The following is a 22,018-nucleotide window of genomic DNA, read 5'->3' on the forward strand; positions in this document are numbered from 1 at the left end:
AAAGCATCTCCAGCCCAATCCTTTTCACTGGCCCAAATTTTAATTTTTGCACCTTTATTACACAGTTTTTCTCCTTTGTGTATAACTCTCAAATGCATTGAGAGCAATCACATCCCTCCTGTCAGCAGACTCCAGCCAGCATTTTTGTAGCTTTTCTGTGCAAGGACAAAGGTCAAGTATTCAAGAATTTCTCAGGAAAGAAACTAGTATTTTTCATGGCTTAAACCTGGGTCTATTGCAGTACAAATATGATTTAGAAAATAATACCTTACAAGCAAATAACTCTCAGGTGTCATGGATAAATTTACTCAAATATGTAGAAATTAGCCTGTCTTGCACTTTCCAGTGCCCTCAGAGAATAGACCCTTCAGCCTTTTGCTTTCTCTCCTCTCACAGCCCCAGTTCCAGCCCAGCTTGTGGAGCCACCTTGGGAAAACAAGTCTGTCCCTTGCTGGGAAGGGGTGTATTCACTACATTTTTCTCCCACTCCCACAATGCCCAGCCTAAAGTTACAGCATTAAGCGTGGTTAATGGTGCAGAAGAGATTTCCTTTACCAGCTCTTTTACAGTTTCAGCTCACAAATTGTGTCCCTTCAGTACATTATATCCTTTTAATGTAACTTCTCCTGTGGTAGAGCATTCCTCATACCTAGCAAGCATTCTGACTTAGCTGCCCCTTCTGTTAGGAACATCTTGATATCAAAGTGCTCCTTTAGTTTTTTTGGGTTTGTTTCCTTATCACAAAAGACCCCACTTCCATCATCACTCTTTTTAGTAATATGACTTTTAAAAGACATGTTAAGTGTTAGATTATTATCTCCCACAATAACAAAATCAGCCAATTTTGGGAGTGTTTAACACTGTGTGGATCTTTAAACTGGAATGCATTTTACCAATAATTTTTTCCCCCCATCTCCAGTTGCATCTACCCTTTCCCAATCTTCTTTTCCTAATTCCCTTCACCCCCTTTTAACCGGGCTGCAATTAGTAATTTTGATGTTAATATATTCCAGTCTCCTGTTCTCCTACTAGCAATTTTCTTTTTATCATCCTTTAGGAATGGCAAATCCCAGTGTTGCTGCCCGATAAGACTGGATGCCTCAGCATCCAGCATTTCAAGACACACTTTATGCACTGATGACTGGTATCTTGTTTCTAGGGTATTTTTGGTAGATCTCAAAGCAATTTGCAAAGAAGGTTGATATGCCTGCGTCCATTCCACTGACAGGGAAACTAAAGGAGCACCTTGCTAAAGGCTGGGGAGTAGATCAGCAAGAGCCCAGAACAGCACACAAGACTCCCACCATTGCAAATATCAACCAGCCAACAGCAGATTCCAAAATTATTTGTAAATGATACTGTCACAAAGACATTTGCTAAACATACCTGCACATTTATTAATTTTTAACCATTCCTTAGTACAAATAGATGTGCATGCCTGTTTCCATATAAAGATTAAAAGCCTCTCTCCATCAGCCATGACAGGCAGTGAGGTCTCACTGGCCTTGATGTGAATTATGACAGTGCAGCCTCCTTTGAGGCCAAACCCTATGAAGAATGCTATTTTGTTAACTTATAATGACATTATTATTCATCAGATAATTCATAAATACCAGGACATAGTTCCACTTAAGTACGCTGGGTAATTCATCATTAGAGAGCTGGTGGATAACACAATCAAAATTTAGTCAAACAAGGGTGACATTTTATCAGGTTTTCTCCATAGGAGACAGAATGGGAGAACTTTCCAGGACAGCATTATAATGCTTGATGGCTTTTTCATACTTCAAAAGTTTTTCTCCAGGAAGACATCCTCTGAATTCATTGGTGCAATCCTGATGCAGATTGTTGTATCTGGGGGAGATGATACAGAAGGAAAATAACAAAATAATCACCCTTTAAGGTTTTAGCTTCACCCATTGTTTATTAGACAATACTTTGTAAGTTACAGTGCCTTCCGAATCCTGGACTTCAAGGCAGCCAAAAAATAGGACAATGACATGCATTTTCCTAGAGCCTTTCAGAACTTCATGATGAGAAGTACCAAAGTGGGTGCAGATGTTATCAATACCTGTTCTGTGTCTTTTTAAAAAAAATTAATAATGAACATGCTTCCCCCCCCACCCCCCAAGAAATTTTAGTGTATCTTTCCTAATTCAGAGTTTTAAAATCTGATTTCCCCCCCATGTCTAAATCAGTGTTTATCTCAATAGTCCTCACTTTTTTCTCCCCTGTGGGTTTTTATTCACCAAAAAATGAAACAATTACGTTTGACTTCAAAAACCATATTTCTTTTATGTTTTGGTTGTCTTATTGAAAAATGAGGTACCATGAGATTCTGAAGAGAAATGTTGATTTGAAATAAATTTTTTAAAACGTTTGTTTTTCTATTTTTAGGAAGATTGGAGGTCAACATATTTCCTCATAAAAACATGTTAAGATGTGGTGGAAATTTTTTTTTCAGTGTAAACCAATTTTATGTTAATTTTTTGACAACCAAAACCTTTTCGTTTTCAGCAGTAAATGTCACAAATGAAAATTTCAATTTACAGAAGAATAAAATCCCATTTCATAAGGAGAATACAAAGTACATGCAGGAGAAATGTTTTAGTTGCTTAAACGTTTTTTAGTTGTGACCCAGCCCACATTTAAAATAAGGAAATCACATTGGAATAATCCACAAGATGCTACGGTAAACTTTGGTGCTGCAAAGCTGGTGCTCTGAGCAGTAGAAAAAGCAATATTTTTGTCAAGAGTTCCAGAAGTGCACTGGCCTTGGAAGTTTTCTATTGCTCTCATCATCATATCCTTGCTTCATCAAGGTTCCTGCAGGATTCACATAGAACTGCCTCCCAAAGCCTAAGAGCCACTTGCACGTGACCCCTCCCACCAGTGGTGGCACAGGCTGCTTTCCCTCCCTCTTCTTGCCTTGAAGGGTTACTTTAACGCTGACAATAGAAAGTTAAGGGGGATTAAATGCTCCAGAGTTGTGAGTTCCTTGCATTTCGAAGGCAATACACAGGGATTAAACCTAGGCTCTATAGGAGGCATAAAGCTGCTTCCTGTGAGAGGGCTGAGAAATCCTGTTGTCTCTGGCTGGAAGTTGCTTCCATCCCATGCCCAGTGTCAGAAGATATCTGGGGGGTGTTGTGTTGAAACTGCTGCATGCAGCATTAACCTGCAGCGATGTGCTGCTTTCTCACCACCCCCTGCCTGCTATCCTACACTCAGGATGTGAGCTCATTGAGAGACAGCAATGCTTTCTATAAATTGGTACAAAACCAAGGGCAGTGGAGCTCAGTTCCATGGCCAGTATAGCTTTAGGCTCCCCTCGAAACTCCGTGCCAACATATTCACACCCTTCTGTAAAGAATATGATGCTTTCCTTTCTTTGAGGCTTTTTATAATAATGAGACTCCTTAAATATTTAAGGCTAATTACATCAGTCTTTTTTTTTTTTTTAAACCTCTCCACGTTTTTCCTGTGAAACCTCTCTCCACATATGATCTATCACTACCAACTCTTTATTACACACTAGTTCACAGAATTTACAAGAACTTCTTCCTGCACCTACAGACAAAACATCAAGCTTCCATTTTCTCACACGTACCTGTGTGCAATGGTCCAGAACCCCAGGGTGTTCACCATCATTAAGGAAGCCAAGAAGAAGAAGAATCTCTCCAATTTACCTTCATGCAGCAAGTGTGGAAACCAGTTGCCTGGTAAAGCAGATATTTGAAGCAGAATTAGTTTGCCTTGCAGCATGAGATGTGGCTCACATGGAAGATACGAAGATAACTTATTGTGAGACACAATTCCCCACAGGTGCTCTGACCCTCCCATAGCTATTGGTACAGATTTCATTCTCACAGCATCCATTGGGGATTTTTGAGCTCCATGTACTTCTGCTCTTGCTTTGCAGACAGGCAGTAGAGATCTAAAGAAACTAAAGAACTTCCCTAATAAATCTGAAGTGTACTGGAAAACCTAATCCTGCACAGCTACTGCTGTAATGACTGGACCACTTTCTGTCTGTATTGTTTTGTGAACACAGCTAAATGAAAGTCAACTGTGAACATTTTAGGAAGGGCTAGAATTAAGGTGGTCTGTAGAAATCCTTACTTGTATCTCTCATTCTTTCAATAGCCTCTTCTTAATAAAAATTAAGAAAAAAAATTAAAACTCAAAACATTAAAAACACTCACTCCATTACCAAGATACTACCTGACAATTTACTTTACCTTTCTTTATAGCTGCCTTTAGCCATGAGTCTGTAAGGTGTCCTTTTCCTTCATTCAGTGTTTATTTACACAAATCAGAGCTTTTTCAACCAGGGTTTTTGGCAATAGTGTCTGGGACATTTGGGCACTCCATTCAGCAGAGGACAGTACCACCTATATGCACATTGAGAAGCTTCCCTGCCTGTCTATTCCTGTGCACTCCAGTTTGTGCTGTAATGGTTTCAGTGTTGCTCACTGGAACCAGTCTGCAAACAAGCTCAGGTGGCAAATAACTATAGAAATCAAAATGGTTAAAAACAAAGCCAGCCCCGTCAGTCTGCAATTGAAGACAATCAGTACCTGAAGTGCCATAATCAACTACAGCAAAACCATCAAACCGAGGTGAAAAAAAAAGTTACAGTAGAAACTGAAGTTACAGAATATCAGAGACCTCTACAGTGCTGTAATGGCTGTTTACATGATTTGGGAATACAGGATATTTATTGCCTTTGAAGAAGGCAGATAGACTGTTTTCATTAGCAATTAATGAACAAACGCAGGGTGTGAAACAGCTGGTGCAGAGAATGTGATGACCACACTCTCCACAGCTCAGGAGGGTTCACATCAGAGCAGTTCCCACTAACAGCTGGAACATATTAGACATGAGCTTTTTTTTTTTGCTTAGTTCCATCTAAAAGGAATTCAGTTGTTTTCATGCTCCAAGATCATTCTGTGATGTAAATTGGAGATTATCAAGATATTTAGATTAAAAGCACACCTCTGGATCTGAACTACACCAGCATCAATGTGCCCAAAGTCACCTTTCTCTGCTGCATGAAAGTCTGGTGTCACATCCTGCCCATCTAGTGTCGCTATTCACCCCTTGGATGGGGGAAGAAGGAAAACCAGCCTTCTTACCCCAGCAGTATTGTAAAAACCTGATGGTCTTAACAGATCTTTTGGCCACTAATGCCACTTTTACCCACTGAATGCTATCCTCAGATTATTAATATTTTTCTGATTAGAGACAAAGAGCAGTTCCACAGCGCAGAAGAGACACCAAAAGATTACACCCTGCCAAACACACATTCACGTATTTACATTTTACTCTTCCCTCCACATTTCAGAGTTGTAAACACATTTCTTTTCAGAGCTGTTGCCTTTAGCTCTCCTGGGATTAACAGAGAACGACTGCTGTCAGTGCAGCAGTTTTCCCAAACTCCTCCACAGTTGTCTCCATGCCCTGTTACCTTTGTGCTTGTCACAGAGAAGAACCACCACACCTCTGCCTGCTCCCTTCCTTTTGTAGTGTTATCTCAGAGCCAGTTTTAAAAATCTATCATCTTACACTGTAAGTGACTGAGCTCCTAGGTGCTGTAACTTCATTTTAGTAGCTTATAAACTTTTACTGTCATAATTCACAATCAAGTAGTTTTTCATTTTGCATCCCCCAGGGCCCAATACAAGGCAGAGAGAGAGCATGTGGACGTGATGAAAGAGAAAACATGCACGGGGGTCTGCACTGCAGCTTGCCAAAGCAGAGCTCACATTATCTGCTGGGTTATTCACCTTGGCTGGGCTAACTACAGGAGCAGCAGGAGCTTCCTAATGGAATGGCATCAACAGTGGAACCTGAACAGAAAACATATACTTAAAAAAATTAATAAAAACCATTTTGCTGCTTCTGAGCTTCAAAGGTCCATTTGCACCATCCTCTGTCTTATCACTGATAAAGGCACCAGATAAAAGCACTGGAACTGGGCTTGTTGGTTCTATGAGGGTAGGAGGGCAGCCCAGCAAGCAGGAGATCTGGATTCTACTCCCGCTACACCATGGGTCTCCTCCACGGCCTGGGTCAAAGATCCTTGCTCTGCCTCCTCCCTGCTTCTTTCAGGAATTGCCATTGTTTAAACAGGGAGGCCAGGACAATGCCAGAGAGCCTCTGGTAAATCTAGATGAACAACAGCAAGGCAGGGACAAAAATCAGATAGGATATGGCAAGGCTCCAGCTGCCATAGAGCACACTTTTCCCTCTAGTTTCCTGCTCTGTCCAAACCAAGAGGTAAGATCAAGGCTTCCTTTTCCTTTCAGAGAGGGACAACAGGGTTTGTTAGGGGTAGGCCTTCCTCTACAGAGGAACAAGGATGGCAGCAGCCCTAAGGCTATCCAGACTATAATCCTTCCAATACACATTCTAATATATCAATGGATGCAGCAAAAATTAATATAACCATTTCCTACTTTCAGCCAAAAAAAAATTACTTCTCACTCTTTTTTCTTTCATTAATTTTCCTTTTTATTTTTTTTTTCCCATGAAAGAGGGGATAAACCTGGACTACATTTACTTCTACTTATACTCACTTCACAGAGAATCCTCTCCTCTGCTTGCAGGAAGCCTTGAGAGAAGAGTCATCTGTGCTAAAACATCACCCACGTGTTTCAGGCACCAAAACTCCCTTCAGATGCTTTCACCCCGACCCTACTAACACCTCCCACAAGCTGTCTGCAGACTCCAGCACCCTCCACTGACTGCCTTTGGGGTTCATACTTAGAGGATCTTACTCTCAGCCATGAACATCAGGGACCCCCTGGGCCAGTCTGTTTGGTTTTGCTGGAGTTTCCAACCCTGGGCACTGCTGTGTTTGAAGAGTCCAGCACCTTCCCATCCTCGACTCAGCATGCAATATGCAACAATTCACTTTCCCCCAAAAGAGACTGCCTTTGGGCTCTGTGCATCCTTTACTTTTCTATGGAGATTGCCAACAGAAGTGGCAATTACAAGGTTGGTTTGTCACACAGATAATTGCTCACTGGGAATTAACTTTCCACAACGAGCTCCTGATTTCCATTTTTATACCAACAATAGAAATACTTCATAGCATGAATCACCACAAAGAAACAGAAATTTCCTTTAGGTGTATTATTTTAAACAGATTTTTCTACTGGTTAGAGGTGAATTGGTTATGTATTTTACGGCAAATTTAGAACAAGTTGGAAAATGAAGTCTAGGCAGAATCAGTTCCTCAAGTCTGCTCTACAATCACGGAAATAAAGCTCCTGGTAAAATTCCACTGACGTTTTGGAGTCCTATCAATTTTGCATCAAAATTACTCCGTTAGTTCAAGAAGAATGAATATTATACAATACCAAGAGGAAACAACTGATCCTACTAAAACAGACGGAGGTGGTGGTGAAGCAGAGATTAGGACATGGACAAAAACTTTCCTGGGCTGTTTCTGGTGGATGACTGACAGCAAGGAGCTGCTGACAGCAGCAGCCATCAAAGAAAACCTGAAAAGGGCTGTAAGCCAGTCTTTGACAAATATTAGTGCACACAAGATATCTGCTACTGTGGTGGCACCCTCAGAGAGCTCAAGGGAAAGTTGCACAGGGAGGCATCCAGGATTTTTCGCTGAATAACTCTATCCTATTTTATTATGAGGAAAACCTTGAAGAAAAAACAAGTCAGTCATATGACAGAAGTTACTTTACCCCGTGCCATTCCTGTATTTTTGCAGCTATCCTGAAACCCATGCTATGACTATAGAAAACATTTAATTCATGTTTTAGAAAAGGCTTGTATTGCCTTCCTTCATTTCATCAACTTAGTGGGCATATATTTAGTGTTTAATCATATCCAAATTAAAGTCTCACTCTGCCTCTAATCCCTATTAGCTAAGTAGGCACCAGTGGACACCACCATCTGGACTGCAAGAAATATCCTTTAGCTTTATCATCTTTGGTATTTAGAATCACACAAGACTAAAGTGAAAAAAACAACAAAAAAAACCCCAACAAAACCCAACCCAAAAAGCCCAACAAACCCAAACCACAAAAAAACCACCAATGATCCTCTAACTGCAAGCAGGAAATCTGTGTCTGGGGCAGTTTCCTTCCTCTGACCTTTTTTAATTTTTTTTTCTTTCTTACATATTTATATTAATATTTTTAGAGAAATATATTCTGAAATGATTGGCATAGGAGGACAGGTTTTGTCTTGCATCTTCTTCCGTTAAAATGTTAGGAGAGGTAAGAGATCCAAAAGAAAGCAGTTTCCCAGCTTGTACTGAAAATATCACTGTCACCCATCATCTGTTTGCACTCGTCAGATTTTTAAAAAAAGTCTTATTTTATCATATTCACACCATCCTCCATAGATGCGTTAAAAATGATTAATGCAGCTTTGACTGTGACTGATATCTGATCAACTTTGCCAATAAAAACCCAAATAAAATTCTAAACTAGTGACATAAAATAGGATATAAAAATGTTTAAATTTTGTCAACACCCTCTGTGCTCCAACACTTCAAAATACACACTGGAGGATCTACTTCGCTGCAGGAACATAGAAAACATGGTCTCAATTGCTTAGAGATGGGAGAACCAGAAATAGTCTTGGCTCAGGTTTTAGTGATACAGGAACCATGGGACAAGACAAAAGCATTCATAGCTTGTATTAAGAGTCACTTACCAAGCCTTGTTAAAGCTTACAGAACCATTTCGTGAACACTATCCTCTCTTTCAGCTAAAGAGAAAGAACTTGCTCTTCCAATATAAATAAATTAGCAAATTAGCTGAGCTTATTTTTAGGAAGAAAAACAAAAAAGGGTTCTGGCTGGTTTGCTTTACTTCCGGCTCCATAAATTGTTCAGATACCAAATACTTACAAGCTCTTTAAACAGATCTGAAAAAAATACCAAATGTGACCAATAATAAAGCTTAATTTGTGTCATTGGACTGTAATTTGACCTAAGAGAGGTCACAAATTCCTTCCCTACAGCAGTGTCATCTCTAGAGGGATCATTAGGCAACCACTAGGGGTTAATAAATTAAAAAAAAATATTATTTTGTTGATTGCCATGAGCACCAAAGTCCACTGTAAGAAGCACAATTGGAAAAATACAGATGGAACAAAAAATTAGTGTGTATAATGTTTCTTACCGAACTAGGAGAAAACCAAAACTGAGCCTAAAATGAGCTTTTTGTTTTGCTATAGTCTATGCCCACCTACAAAAGTCTGATCCCAAATCTACTTTGATTTAGGAGTCAGCAGGACAAGAGCCTGGCACGAGCAGAGGAGTGTTATAACACAAATGAACTTACAGGAATATCACCATCATTTGCAAGCTGTGAATTGAATGAATTGTGGTAACTTGGAATAATTAATCTTATTCAAGCAAGGAACACTGGGAAAGAGACATCCAGCGAGATCCCAATTATTTTTAAAAATAAAAAGTGAGAGCCCAGTAATCTGTTGTTTACATATTAACAGGGCAAGTAATCTCTAACACTCTTCTAACTAGAGCAACAGAGCAATCACTGAGCATTTTTCACTTTACTCTCCCTGAAGCTTTTCAAGTTTTGCAGAGGACTTTTCCTCCTTGGCAGTAGTCATTCCCGTTACAGCACCTGAATCTGAATACAGACTTTCACTGATTCCCTTGGAAATTTCACAGTGACTTTTGCTCAGGATAATGGTGCAGTTAATTCCACCTACAGGAACAGCCGGTCTGACAACATTAAACAAAGACAAGTTATAGCTTTGGGGGAGAAAAAAAAAAAAGCTAAGTTAAGAAGTTTGCCACCCAACTTTCTAAGAGTGAAGAATATTTTAGCCAGGAAATTTTTCAGTTTGCTCAAAAATCTTGAGCAAAAGGGGTTAGAATGTTACAACTGCAGCCTGTGGAGAATTTAGAGAGTTCAGCCTTCTTGGTCTCAGCCAGAAGAAGAATTTGTAATCTCTGTTAAAACAGTATTTCTGGCAAGAAAAGAACGTTTGCTTTTTTGAATCAATTAAATGATTTCATACAGACTCACAGAAAAATAATTAATCACCTTGATAGAAAACCAGACAAAAATCTACTGAATTGCAAACCAAATGCAAAAACTGGTTTCCTCTATCACTTTGTATAGAAATACTCTGTAAAGAAATTAATTACATAATAGTGACACAACATAGACAAAATATTTTGGTGCTGACATTATGCTTAATTATTTTATAATTAATTATTTTATAATTTAATTATTTCAAAAGTCAAATTGCAGTAAAATATGTCAATTTTACTAAACATTGCAATCTCATAAAAATTAATAGTTTTCATATTTTGGGAGGAAAGAAAAAAAGTCAGCAACACAGTCTGTCTTAAACTGTTTGTTTCATTGAACCCATATTGCACTGAACTCACAGTAATGAAAAACAGCCTTTTCCACTGGGGGATATTTGAGGAGATCACTTCTCCACACTGAATGCCTTGGTGCTTAATAGTTCTTTGCCCGATTCATTTGTGTAAACATTCCTGGTTTTTACCCATCTCCAGGTGATGTTTTTGTACCTCGTGATAAAATTTTAATTGAATTTTTAACTGAAAAACAGTACTGCATGTCAAAGCATCATTTGTTTGTTCAGATCTTGCAAGTAGGAATAAAAATTTCTTGTCACACTTTCAAAACACCCACTTTCGCTTGTTTTTAAATTACATGATTCTTTACACAGGAAAGAAAAGGACCCAAAACTTAACCCTAAACAGTCACAAAATCCTGCAGCCGTGGCAATTGCAATGGTGTCATGCATTAGGGCCAGCAGTTGTGGTCTTTAAAGAACAGTTCTCTGTAACAGTTCCACCAGAACTTATTGATAGCACATTAAGAAATATTCCTTCAGCACGTGGGACTATTTCAAATTTATGAACAAAGGGAGACTCTTGTCCCTCAGTTCAAGAACTCAAGTGCTTCACTTGTTAAATTTACTTGTGAAACGAATCTGTTCTGTATTGAACAAAGATTCATCAGCAAAGGAAAAATGACTTTAAGAAATTCCTGGCTTTTCTTGAAAGTCAATAACCCAGGAAAAACTCCAGTTCAGGGCTTACACTAAATACACCTCAACAGAAGGCTGAAGTGAATCTGAAATAACTCCTTTGGAAACAGGAAGTTTTCCGGGAATTGCAGTATGCATCTGCAAAAGGGCAAGCCCTCAGTAGGACTGTATTGTCACAGAATCTGGATCTTCCAACAGCTGGGCAAAGGCAGAGGTGTAAAGAAGGCAGGAGAGAACTGATCCAGGAAAATGAGCTCCCCAGACAAGTTTGAAACCCTCAACCCAACCTCATTTTCCCTACAGCCCAGTGGGACAGACAGAAGGGAGTATTCTCCATTCTTTAAAGCACCAATCTTCCTCTGGAGGCCAGAGGCTTCCATGTAAGTGTTAATATCATGAATGTACTTCTTCATGAACATAAAAAGGTGCTTCCTAGCCAATTTATTTTCAGTCTTCCAGAACGGAAGTAGAGAGATTGGACAGGAGGACTTCCTGCAAGATGCCATCCTCTAATTACTCCGACTATCAAAACTAAGATGACTCATTAAAATTGGATGAATACAGCTGGAAGGCTATTTCCTATCTTAATTCCATCTTAATTGTGAGAGCAAATCAATAAAACTTTGGCATCCCTTTTAATTCTGCTGCCTGATTCTCCAAATCAATAATATTAGAAAACTGCTCAGGAACACCCGTCATGAGCATACTCTTACCTTGAGTGCCTGTGTGGGCTGTCTGAACAAAGAAAGCTCCCATAAAGCAGCCAGCTCCATTAAAGAGAGCTAAAAAATGCATGGAAATCCCTCTCATTCTTTCAGGCACAAGCCAGAATGAAAGTAAGGAACCTTAGAAAGGAAGCAGATACAGTTACAAGTTAAAAAAGGAAAAAAAAAAAGGAAGCTAAGTGTTGGTAGAACATCGATAACAAAAAACAAACAAACAAAAAAAATCATCAAAGCATCTCTATTAGTGAATTTCCATATTTTATACAGAGAATGTACTTGCTGCAGAAGAGCAATCAGATGTGTTAGTATGCACCCTATAACCTGCTTAAATGAATATCTGTAATAAACCACCCCCATCCAACTATCCACGTTCCACAAGTACACCAAGATCTTTCCCCCAGACAGTTGCTTGCACCTTTTAAAGCCTCAGGCATAAGCAAGAGCAGAGAAACACCACCATGGTCAGTAAGCATGAAGACAGTGGATGTGATATTTAACTGCAGAACAGCAGGACCTTCTATCCCAGAGCCAGTGCAGCACAGCCATTGTTTGGAAGCAAATACCTCCAAAATCTAGAGCTCTGCCTTAATTTGGACAGTTAGCTTGCTTTACCTTAAGGCTGGACAATGCTTCTCGTCCCCAGAGTGCAACCCCCAGGCTCACTGGCTCATTTTTAAGACATCATTCTTCACTTTCTTGCCAGAAGCCTAAACCAGAAGCAGCAACAGCTTTGGTGGTGAGGGGAAGCTGTAGCATGCTGTTGTAGCATGGATGACTATAAATTATCCCACCAGCTGTAATTTGGCTGAAACAGCAAGACTTTATGGTAGCTGTTCTTTTTGTGCAATTTTCACTGATCATCAAAAACTTTTGTTTCCTAATTTCACTCCTTGAGTTCTCATCCACACTTTTTCTCCCAAAACCAGAGCCTCCCCACCTGCTTTATTAGTTGAATTAGAATGCCCTCCAGCTTGAAAAACTTGCCAGCAGAGGATCCTATTTGGACACTGAGTTGCCTGAAGCACCTCTGAATACAAATGAAACTTTGCAATCACCACCTTTCACCATTTTTAATTCGGATGTCCAAATGAGAGCTTCGAAAACACATGAAAGAAAAAATACCACAGACAGTGTTTTCTTCCTCATTCACAATAGAACCCTGAGGTCAAGAGAAAGCAGGTGAGCCTGGGACACCATCTGTAGCAAGTCTGAAGCACTGCACAGCAAATCTGAGCCATTAACAGACTTTAAAGTTTCTGGTTGTTCCTCCTTTCTAAAAGCAGGGGTGCAAAACATGCATCTTGGTCAAATTCAGCCTGGGTAATTGCATCCTACTTACCTAAATTGCCCCTGCTGTTTCAATAGCCTACTCCAATCCTCCCTTTCCCCACGGTGCTGCTGGGAACTATTAAACAGCTGCTGCATTTCCCCCTGGAAGCTACTGCATTTCATCGGTGGCTGAAGCCATCCCCAATATATCCTCTAACTAACAGAGCTGTAGTTTCCTGGTTTAAACCAAGCTAGGGCTACAAATTCAGCCTGTCAAAGGCTCGTGAGAACTTTGTAGCACTGTGGAGGAGAGCAATACAATTGTTTTATTTTATTTTTAAGACTTCCTTAGTGGTAGAGGAATATTGAAGGCAGATATACTTCTAAGAGATGCTCACACCACTTGAAGCAGGTGATTGTTCAAATCACCTATCAATAAGATAATGAAATATATTGTATAAACACAGTTCTAAGTATCAGGGAGCAAATAATAGAATAGCTTGGGTTGGAAGGGACTTTAAAGATCACCCAGTTCCAATCCCACTGCTGTGGGCAAGGACACCTCCCGCAAAACAAGGTTACTCAGAGCCCAACCTGGCCTTGAACACTGCCAGGGATGGGAGAGTCACAGCTTCTCTGGGTAACCTGTGCCGGTGCCTCACCACTCACAGTAAAGAATTTTCCTCCTGATAACTAATCTAAACCTACTCTCAGTTTGAAGCCATTCCCCTTTGTCCTGTCACTACATGCCCTTGTAAATAATCTCTCTCCGTCTTTCTTGTAGGCTCTTGTCAAAGTACTGAAATGACACAATTAGGTCACCTTGAAGCCTTGTCTTTTCCAGGCTGAACAATCCCAATAAGAGGTCTTAATGAAGACAGAGAGTTCAATGCGCCAAATCTAACTTCTCTAACCAAGCTCTTCAGAAATGAGGAATCTTCTTTCTTCCCTTTGCTTAAGAGTGAGCATTTCCCTGTTCAGCTTGGATCATGTACTTTCAGGTCCAGTAAATTATTATGATAATTGAATTTGACCTTCTGCATAAGAAAGGCAGTAAAGCATCAGGAAAGGTGAAACAGCTCTGTAAGTATCTAGGCTGTCATTAACATCCACGGAGATCCACTGAACAGCTCCTGAACAGCAATTCCGTTCAAATTGACGTAGAAAGCTAGAGCTCAGATCAGCAGCCTGAATGCAGAGGCTTGGTACTGCTGGAGATGATTCAGTGGACCTCAGCCACCTGCACCGGGCTGCCTGATACAGTGCAAGACCTGGGGGAAAACCAGGCTCTTTGTCCAGCAGCAGCTGGAGGTCACAGAAGGTAGAGAGCGTGCTTGCCCTGCCTGCCCAGCTGAGACACTCCATGACAAACAGGGCCAGACAACAATTTGTGGGCAAGGGAACAGAAGCCTTCTTCCCCATCAGCTAAGCAATATGCTGTTTCAGGCACCTCCCTTCAGCTTTTTACATGCAAGTCTCATGTTCAGACTTAGTCCCATTTAGCTGGGGCTTTAAGTCACACCTCTTACTGCAGCTCTAAGCACGATGCTTAATCTCTACTTAAATGGGGAAGGACAGCTTTTCTTCCTAAGAAATTCTAACCACAATCCTTTAAAAAGATCTTAAAAAAAAAAAAAAAAAAAGGGACGAAAACCACGAAGATGGAGTTTTATCTCTTTTCTAAAGGCTAATGTAATCTTCCAGTCATTGGACTCCAGTTGTGTCCCAGTGTGCTAGATTAAAAAGCCTTATTCTACCAGCAATATTCTTCTCATGCTTTTGCATGAGAAGACTGTAAGCAAGTCACCTCCTAACCTCTTTTTTGTTAAGCTAAACAGAGAAGGTCACAGTTTTCAGTTACACTTAGCCTGTAACCTAGAAACCAAATTACCTGCCTAGAAACCTGTCTCAGTTAAGTACTTGAGAGCTATCAGATGAAGAGGCATTATGAAAGTGCTAAGTATTTAAAACTAGGGAAAATTACCTTTTTAGTGACAGACTGTGACCCACAGCTCTCAGTAGTCTGAGTATAAGAATGAAGCTGAGATACTGAAGTTATTTCCTACTCTTAAATAAAAACCTGAACATTATTGGGGTTGTACTAGAACAAGAGACTCAACCCATAGAATTAAATGCCTGCAGAGATCAGCCCATCAAGTACTTTACCTGTGTCTCTAAGTGAATGTTGCTTATTTTTATAATACTAACTTTTTTTTTAAAGCTCTGCAAGGTAAAAACACTGGTAAGCACTCTGCATGCTCCTCAGAAGAAAATAAGCCTCAAAAATGTCAGTGTAGACACAGAAAAGTAAATTATGGAAAGCAGAAAATGTTCACACTCACAGTCAAGAGTATATGTGGATATACATAGTGCATGGATGGCAGGCACAAGCTGAGCTCTGCCTGTGCTCTGAAAAACAGGGGTGTTTATCTCTGGCTCCATGTCACAAGCTAGGACATGATGATCTGTGGAGGCATGTTCTCATGACTCCTGATTGGAGCAGTAACAAAAATCTGGCAGCTGCCTACACCATTCTCTAGGTTAACCTGTCACTGTTACCTGCCCACATATGCTCTGTGCCAGTGGAAAACACGTAACAATTCTATTAGCTGGGCCCACAAATGAAAGGTGTTAAATTGCTTCACCTTGCTCTGACTGTGGCCTTTACGGTGGTCACAGAGCATAACCCCAGCTCAGCTCTCATGCTTTTGTTCCATCTCAATAAAATCATCACAGGGGAGCTCAGGTCAGAAGGGACTTCAGGAGCTCATCCAGTCCAGCCCCTGCCTGCAGCAGGTTCAGCTCCAAGACCAAACGGGGGGTTGTGCCCCCCAGGGGCCTGACTGGACCGTGCTGCCTTCCAGTTAACCTGGAACATCACTGCTCATCCTGAGCTACAGCCAGCGAGACAAATTATGCTTCTCTGAAACAGGTAAAGCACAGATCTGCTCATTAAGCCCGTGGAAAAGAGCCAGGGATAAAATATCAGATGTCGGTAATTATTTTTAGGAAACTGATATAATTCTCTGAGAATCAGGACACTCTTGCTTTAGCCAATTTGATTTTACTTACAGGAGGGAGTTACCAAGGCTTCAGCCACTCCAAGCAGGATGTACTGAGGAGCTAAGTGGAAGCAAGGCATGGAGGAGACCAGGAGAACCTCCTCAGAGAGCGTCTGCTCCACCTGAGGGAAGCGCTTTCGGTGCATTTCAGAGAAGCCAGCAACCATCACGGAAAGTGCAGCAGATAAGTGACCTACAACTGGGTAAACAGCACAGAGAGCATCCACCAAGGCTGTGGTTACAGTACCATCATGTGTTTAGAGTAAAGAAAAGTCCTAAGAAATGCAAAAGAAGCTTCCTAGCCCCATCCCAAATCATTTTTTCTGAACATCTAAACATGGATAAAGAGTGCTTGCCATATATACATATATGGCAAAAGGACACCAGCTCAGCACAGAGACAATTTTAGAGTGCAGAATAAAAGAGAGGAAGAAGTTTTCTGAAGACTGAAATCAAAAAGAACAACTTTTTACTTCTATTCTTGAAGATTGAGGGAGAAAAGGAAGGAGAAAAGAAAGAAAAGGCAAACATCCTTCCAGATACTACAAGAGAATGGGTAGGAACAACACTATCAGGCAGCAGGGAATTCTTCCAAAATTCAGATGTATTAAAACTACCCCACACTTCACCCATCACACAGAGGGTACTATTAAAATATATTATTTTATATTTTTTGGTGTTGACAGTATGAAATGGTTGTATCCTCTCAAAAAAGAAAAACAAAGCAAGAAATGCTTCCAAGTAAGTCTCTGAACATGAATTATCTATATTTCTCACAGTTTGAGCTCCCATTAATTTTGACTAAATTTCTTATTTGTCAGCATTTCTAAGCCATAATGTGAGGAGAATTTGGTTGCTTTCGACAGTGTTGGCTCAAATGCTTGGACTATGTTTTTCTCACAATGCCTTCATGGTAATTGTTGCACTTACTAAATTAAACATCAACAGTCAAGAGCTTTTGTTTCGTATTTATAACATATACACACTTAGTCTTTTTTACTGTCAGGACAGAAGAGATGTAAAACCTCACGTAGCTAAGTGGCCTTAGCCTTGTTATGTTTTTGCAGCCTCTGTGTTTCTTCTCTCGGCACCAAGCTCTCACACCCTTCCTCTAGCTCAGTTTTCCTCCGTGTTCACAGCTTTAAATATCCTATCCCCACTGCCTAACCTGAACCTTGGAAGCTGTTTAGGCTCCTCTAGTGCTTAATGAGAATATCGATGAATTATTGCTTGAAAATTGATGACAGGAGGGAATTCAACAGCGTTTTCTAGCCAATGCACCTTATCAAAACCAGGTATAAAGCCCTCAAGGAGCTTCTTGTAGTCATCCAAAGCAAGAGTTCTCCTAGTGAAAAATTATGTTGGTACTAAAGGAACCTCCAGCAGTTCAGTATTCCTAGCAGTGCTATACTTGAAGCATTTGCCTTACTAAAAGCCAAGACATTTCAGAAAAAGTAACCTATGAGTGCCCAAAAATTTCTACTTTTTTTTTTCCTTTTTTCCCCCCAAGATTTTATGTGGCAGAGGAAGAAACCAAGACCCTTGGAGCTTTGGTTTTTGCCTTTACTCTTCTCCCTTCAGTCCTCTTTAAAACAAGTGTGTCGGAACAACTGTCTGAGGCTTTGGTTTTATAGGACAACAGGCTGTTTTGTTAACATTTAGGGGTGATTGTGCAACAGGGTTGTTTATGTTATCTAGAGACTAAGGTTGTATTGGACCTAAGTCCTGATCTCGCATCCTGAGTAATGGAAGTCAAAAGCTTTCCTGTTCAAAGTAGAATGTGCTCAGGGAGAAATGGCAATCAGCCTCCGAATCACCTCAAATCAGACTGAGGGCTTGCTTTTGTGTGCTGTACTGAGAGCTGTTCTCCATATCAATCATGGATGGAGTAAATCCAAGACTAAGACAACATCCCAGTATAATCAGGCATGAAGAATATTACAGAAAGAACTTCTATGCCTTAGGTGTTTCATCTAGAGCCTCTTTCCTGTAGCTGATGGACAACTATTCAGCAGACACACGATTTCAGTTCTCTACTGAATCTTCTACATTACTGACCAAATCACACAGCAAAAAAACACATTAAAAAAACTCCAAACTAAACCCTCAACAAACAAAAACCCCACAAATATACAACTGGAAAACTGGAGAAGCTTTAAGTCTATCAAATACTCACATTTTTCATAAATAACTCCAGATACTCACCGTATTTGGGACACAATCTAAATTCATGTTAAGATTTTAATGTTTTTTAGGTCATATCTAATTTATGAATAAACCAGCAGCTATAGAGAGTAACAGATTACAGTTTTTATGTAGACACTTAATACAGAGCAATCAGGTATCTCAGTTCAATATTGTCTACGTGGTTCATCCTTGAAAACTGTTACTCTTAACATACTGAAAATTTCCAGAAAACTATTTAAAATTTCTTCTTCTTACAAGAGTTGAATTAAAATATAGTTATAGGCTGGCTTAACACCAACTGCCTATTTATACTTCCAATTTTGTTGCTGAAAATAATTGAGAACCTAATTAACTGTTGGCAAAAATATTGGCACTTAGAGGTCTACCATACTTGCAGGTGCAGTCATATACTTGGATATCTAAAGCCATTGCCTGTACTCACAGGTATTTTTATGCCTCAGGTAGTTTATCACCCCTAACAGGAGGCTATTTTGATAAATGAACCTATTAAGAATAAACCACTGCATATATTCTACTGCTGTTCAACATAACAGGATAGAACATTAATACTAACTTGAAATTTCCATGGTTTAAAGGAAAATGATTATCTGAATGTGCTTTTTGTGTTTTAATGGAGATGTTATTTTAAAAACTAGGCTAATTGCAACCTGCTGTGTTATATGCTTCTGGTTTGTATAAAACTTAATAACACTCTTAATTAGGCTAATTTAGTCAGATTAATACCTCTGTGTGTGTCAGTACTCACTGTGCTGCCTGCCATGGGGCACTGAATTAATAGCAGCACACTGAGAAAATAGCGGTTTATAAATATTTTCATCTGAGGTTTGCAATGCAGACTGGAAGATAAAAAATGTAGGAAGTTTAATGAGAGTATCTATGAAAGGGAATAGTTTTAAGTGAATATGGAATGGAAGATGCTTTTCTGCTGGTACTACATGTAGCTGATGTCTGAAGAGTGTTGCAGAGGATCCCTCCAGATCCTAGAACACAAGAGGTTTGGGGGTAATGAAAAAACAAATAAATAAAAGAAACCACATCAGTGTCAGGAGAAGGCAGCCCAACTCTTATTAAAGTTATCATTGCTTCTAGGCTATGAATTTCTCTGAAACAAGTGTCAGTCTACAACAGGGAAGACTTCCTTTTACCACTCCTGTGAGAAAGAGGTAACAACTTCACCTTTGGAGGTCCCTTTTTGCTGTGACTGAATGTACAATGAGGATTTTAATAATGAGAATACTAATCACTTGAGCAATTATCTCATGTTAGATATTCTAATGAAAACTCTAGTGCTGGGGAGGAAGGCTGTAACCTCTCCAAGTAACCTTCCACCTGTGAAATATTCAGCCTGTTCAATGTAAACAGCAGCCAGTGATACACACCCATTTGTTTTGCACAGTTTTCTGCATGTTTTCTTTTGCTCCTCCATTCTAAAAACTCCTATTGCACATAGAGAATTAGCCTAGATACTTTTATTTCATTTATGACACAACTTCAGAGCCTGGAAGAAACTGTACTAATGGTAATACCGTTTCCCTCTTATGAGCTGCAGTCCTAACACAACACACTTACAGCATAAAAATCACAGCAAAACAAAGCCTCTATTCATAACTGAGTTATCTGAATCCAGACTCCTCATTTTGAGCAACACATTTCTCCAGTATCAGAGAGCAACTAACTGAAGGAATTTTTACTTTCTAAAAAAGTCTTTGATTGTAAATTAACTTTCCAAAAGGCGATGGATAAAGAAATATATTGAAGATAACCAAGTCAAAATAACTCTCAGGCATAAATAGTTAAAACTGCTTCTCCCCAATACCAATTCCTTTGGATGATCCCTAGTGCCTCAAAATTTTTATTGGTCAGAGGAATCTGTCCTACACAAAACCTTTACATTTTTCCTTACTATCTAGTAAGTATTTTCAGGACTGTTTTTTTCCAATAATTCCTTTGATACATATTTATTTCTGAGCATCATCCCAAAACAAGTCCATCTTAACATTTATAGTCAGATATAATTGTCTAGGATCATCCATTACACTGAAATTTCTTTCAAAAACAGAAGACATATTAAAACTGTATAAACACATGTATTTTATACATACCAATGTAAATTGTTGGAGAATGTCCATTGTCCTTGGAGCTAAAGAGCCATGAGTTAATGCATTCCAAAATAGGAACAAGAATCAGTAGTGGCACGATGCTTATCACATTCATTGCTGCAACTGGCAAGACAAATCCACTGAAGTGCAAGTTGGAATTCATGGTTTGGAGATAATATCCTGAAGGAATCTGTATTGAAGGACAAAACCACAATCCATGGATAAGATTTTCACTATATTTGGAAATCTCTCCAAGTTTTTCCTTCTGAAGGAGTCACATTAAACCAAATACCTGCTGGCAAAAAAGGAATGATCATTCATGAATAAAGCCTTTCAGAGAGTGACAATATTGTTCTCTGCCAGAACATAACATTTCTCTTTTATAACATTTTCTCCTATATTTTACAGATTAAGCAACAGTCTATAAGTTTATTTGATCACCTCTGATTAGAGCCATCAGCCAAAGTTCCACCCCATACTTCAGTCACTTCACCCAGTGTTTAACAGAAGAGAATCTTAAAATAGCAAAATGCAGAGTGATTTTATTTCAGAATTGCAAGGCACAGAGTGATTTTGGACTTATGATTGTGTGCTCAAGGTAGGACTCATTCTTAAGAGCACTTTCCAAGCTACAGGGAAGGAAGATTTGGGTACAGCCTTAGAACCAGCTTCATGCAACTCACAGCCAGAGCACCTATAGAGGACTTCCTTTTACTTGGGGGAATGGAAAACCAAAGACAAAAAGAAGCAGATGAGGAACATCCCTATGGCAGTCAACAGGGTACACAATTAAGTAGATTTATAAGACTCTCTCACTACAAAAGCAAACAATTCCTCCTGCTTGTGTGAGGCTACCCAGAAGAGCTGTTGAGTTTATTAAAAAGTGTAAAATCAAAATCCTGGTGGCTTCTACCAACAGATTTACAGATTTTTCAGTGGGTTTTTTTTGTTTGTTTTTCTGGGTTTTGAGAAAGGTTGATTAACTAATTTCATGTGCAGCAGGGAACCATAATCCACTCTTTTACAGGCTGGGAAACTCCAGCTCAAGCAATTCACAGAGTACAGTCATGACAGAACTCAATGTAGAACTGGATTCTTTACTCTGTTTTTACTGAGTTCTGGATTCCTGCAGCATCCTGCACACTCTTTGTTATGACCAGTAATTTCAACCTCAGGCAGGATATTGCTGCTTTATAGCTGTCTGAAATTAATGTATCGTTATTAACTGAGCTCATGTAGGGTTACTCACCAATGTTATAGTCAGCCCTACCCACCATGAGTCTGCTCAGTGCTCAAGAACTATTCAAATGCTAGCTCTTAACAAAAATATTTTTCACCTACATTCCACCTCCAAAAGGAAATATAAATTGTAAAAGGGAGAATAAATAGCAACCAAGCTATGTATGTTAAAACAGTCAAATTTGGTTGATTCCTTTTTTCCAATGCCTATTGCAAATAAGAATTGACTACTTAATAGGAATTAAAGTATCATCAACATGAATCACAGGCACTGAAAGCTTTAAATTTAATGTGAAGAAAATACTATTAATCTTTACAAAAGAGATACTGATCTATCTCTTAGTTTGAAAAAGGGCCTCAAACTTATTGGAAATTCTGC

At 39.5% G+C, this 22,018-nt stretch overlaps 1 protein-coding gene across 1 annotated transcript in view; it reads right to left on the bottom strand.

Annotated features, from left to right (window-relative positions):
- Positions 1-1,372: 1,372 nt before the first annotated feature.
- SLC15A5 (solute carrier family 15 member 5) overlaps positions 1,373-22,018 on the bottom strand; it is a 30,322-nt gene continuing 9,676 nt past the window's right edge. The window contains exons 5-9 of the mRNA XM_048302085.1: positions 20,404-20,590; positions 16,104-16,292; positions 11,751-11,882; positions 3,611-3,719; positions 1,373-1,854 (exon numbers count right to left, since the gene is read on the bottom strand). Coding sequence (XP_048158042.1) covers positions 1,710-1,854; positions 3,611-3,719; positions 11,751-11,882; positions 16,104-16,292; positions 20,404-20,590 — 762 coding nt within the window. The 3' untranslated portion in view covers positions 1,373-1,709. The remainder of the gene's footprint in view (positions 1,855-3,610; positions 3,720-11,750; positions 11,883-16,103; positions 16,293-20,403; positions 20,591-22,018) is intronic.

The sequence above is a fragment of the Corvus hawaiiensis genome, chromosome 4, assembly GCF_020740725.1.
Source record: "Corvus hawaiiensis isolate bCorHaw1 chromosome 4, bCorHaw1.pri.cur, whole genome shotgun sequence".
Taxonomy (NCBI): domain Eukaryota; kingdom Metazoa; phylum Chordata; class Aves; order Passeriformes; family Corvidae; genus Corvus; species Corvus hawaiiensis.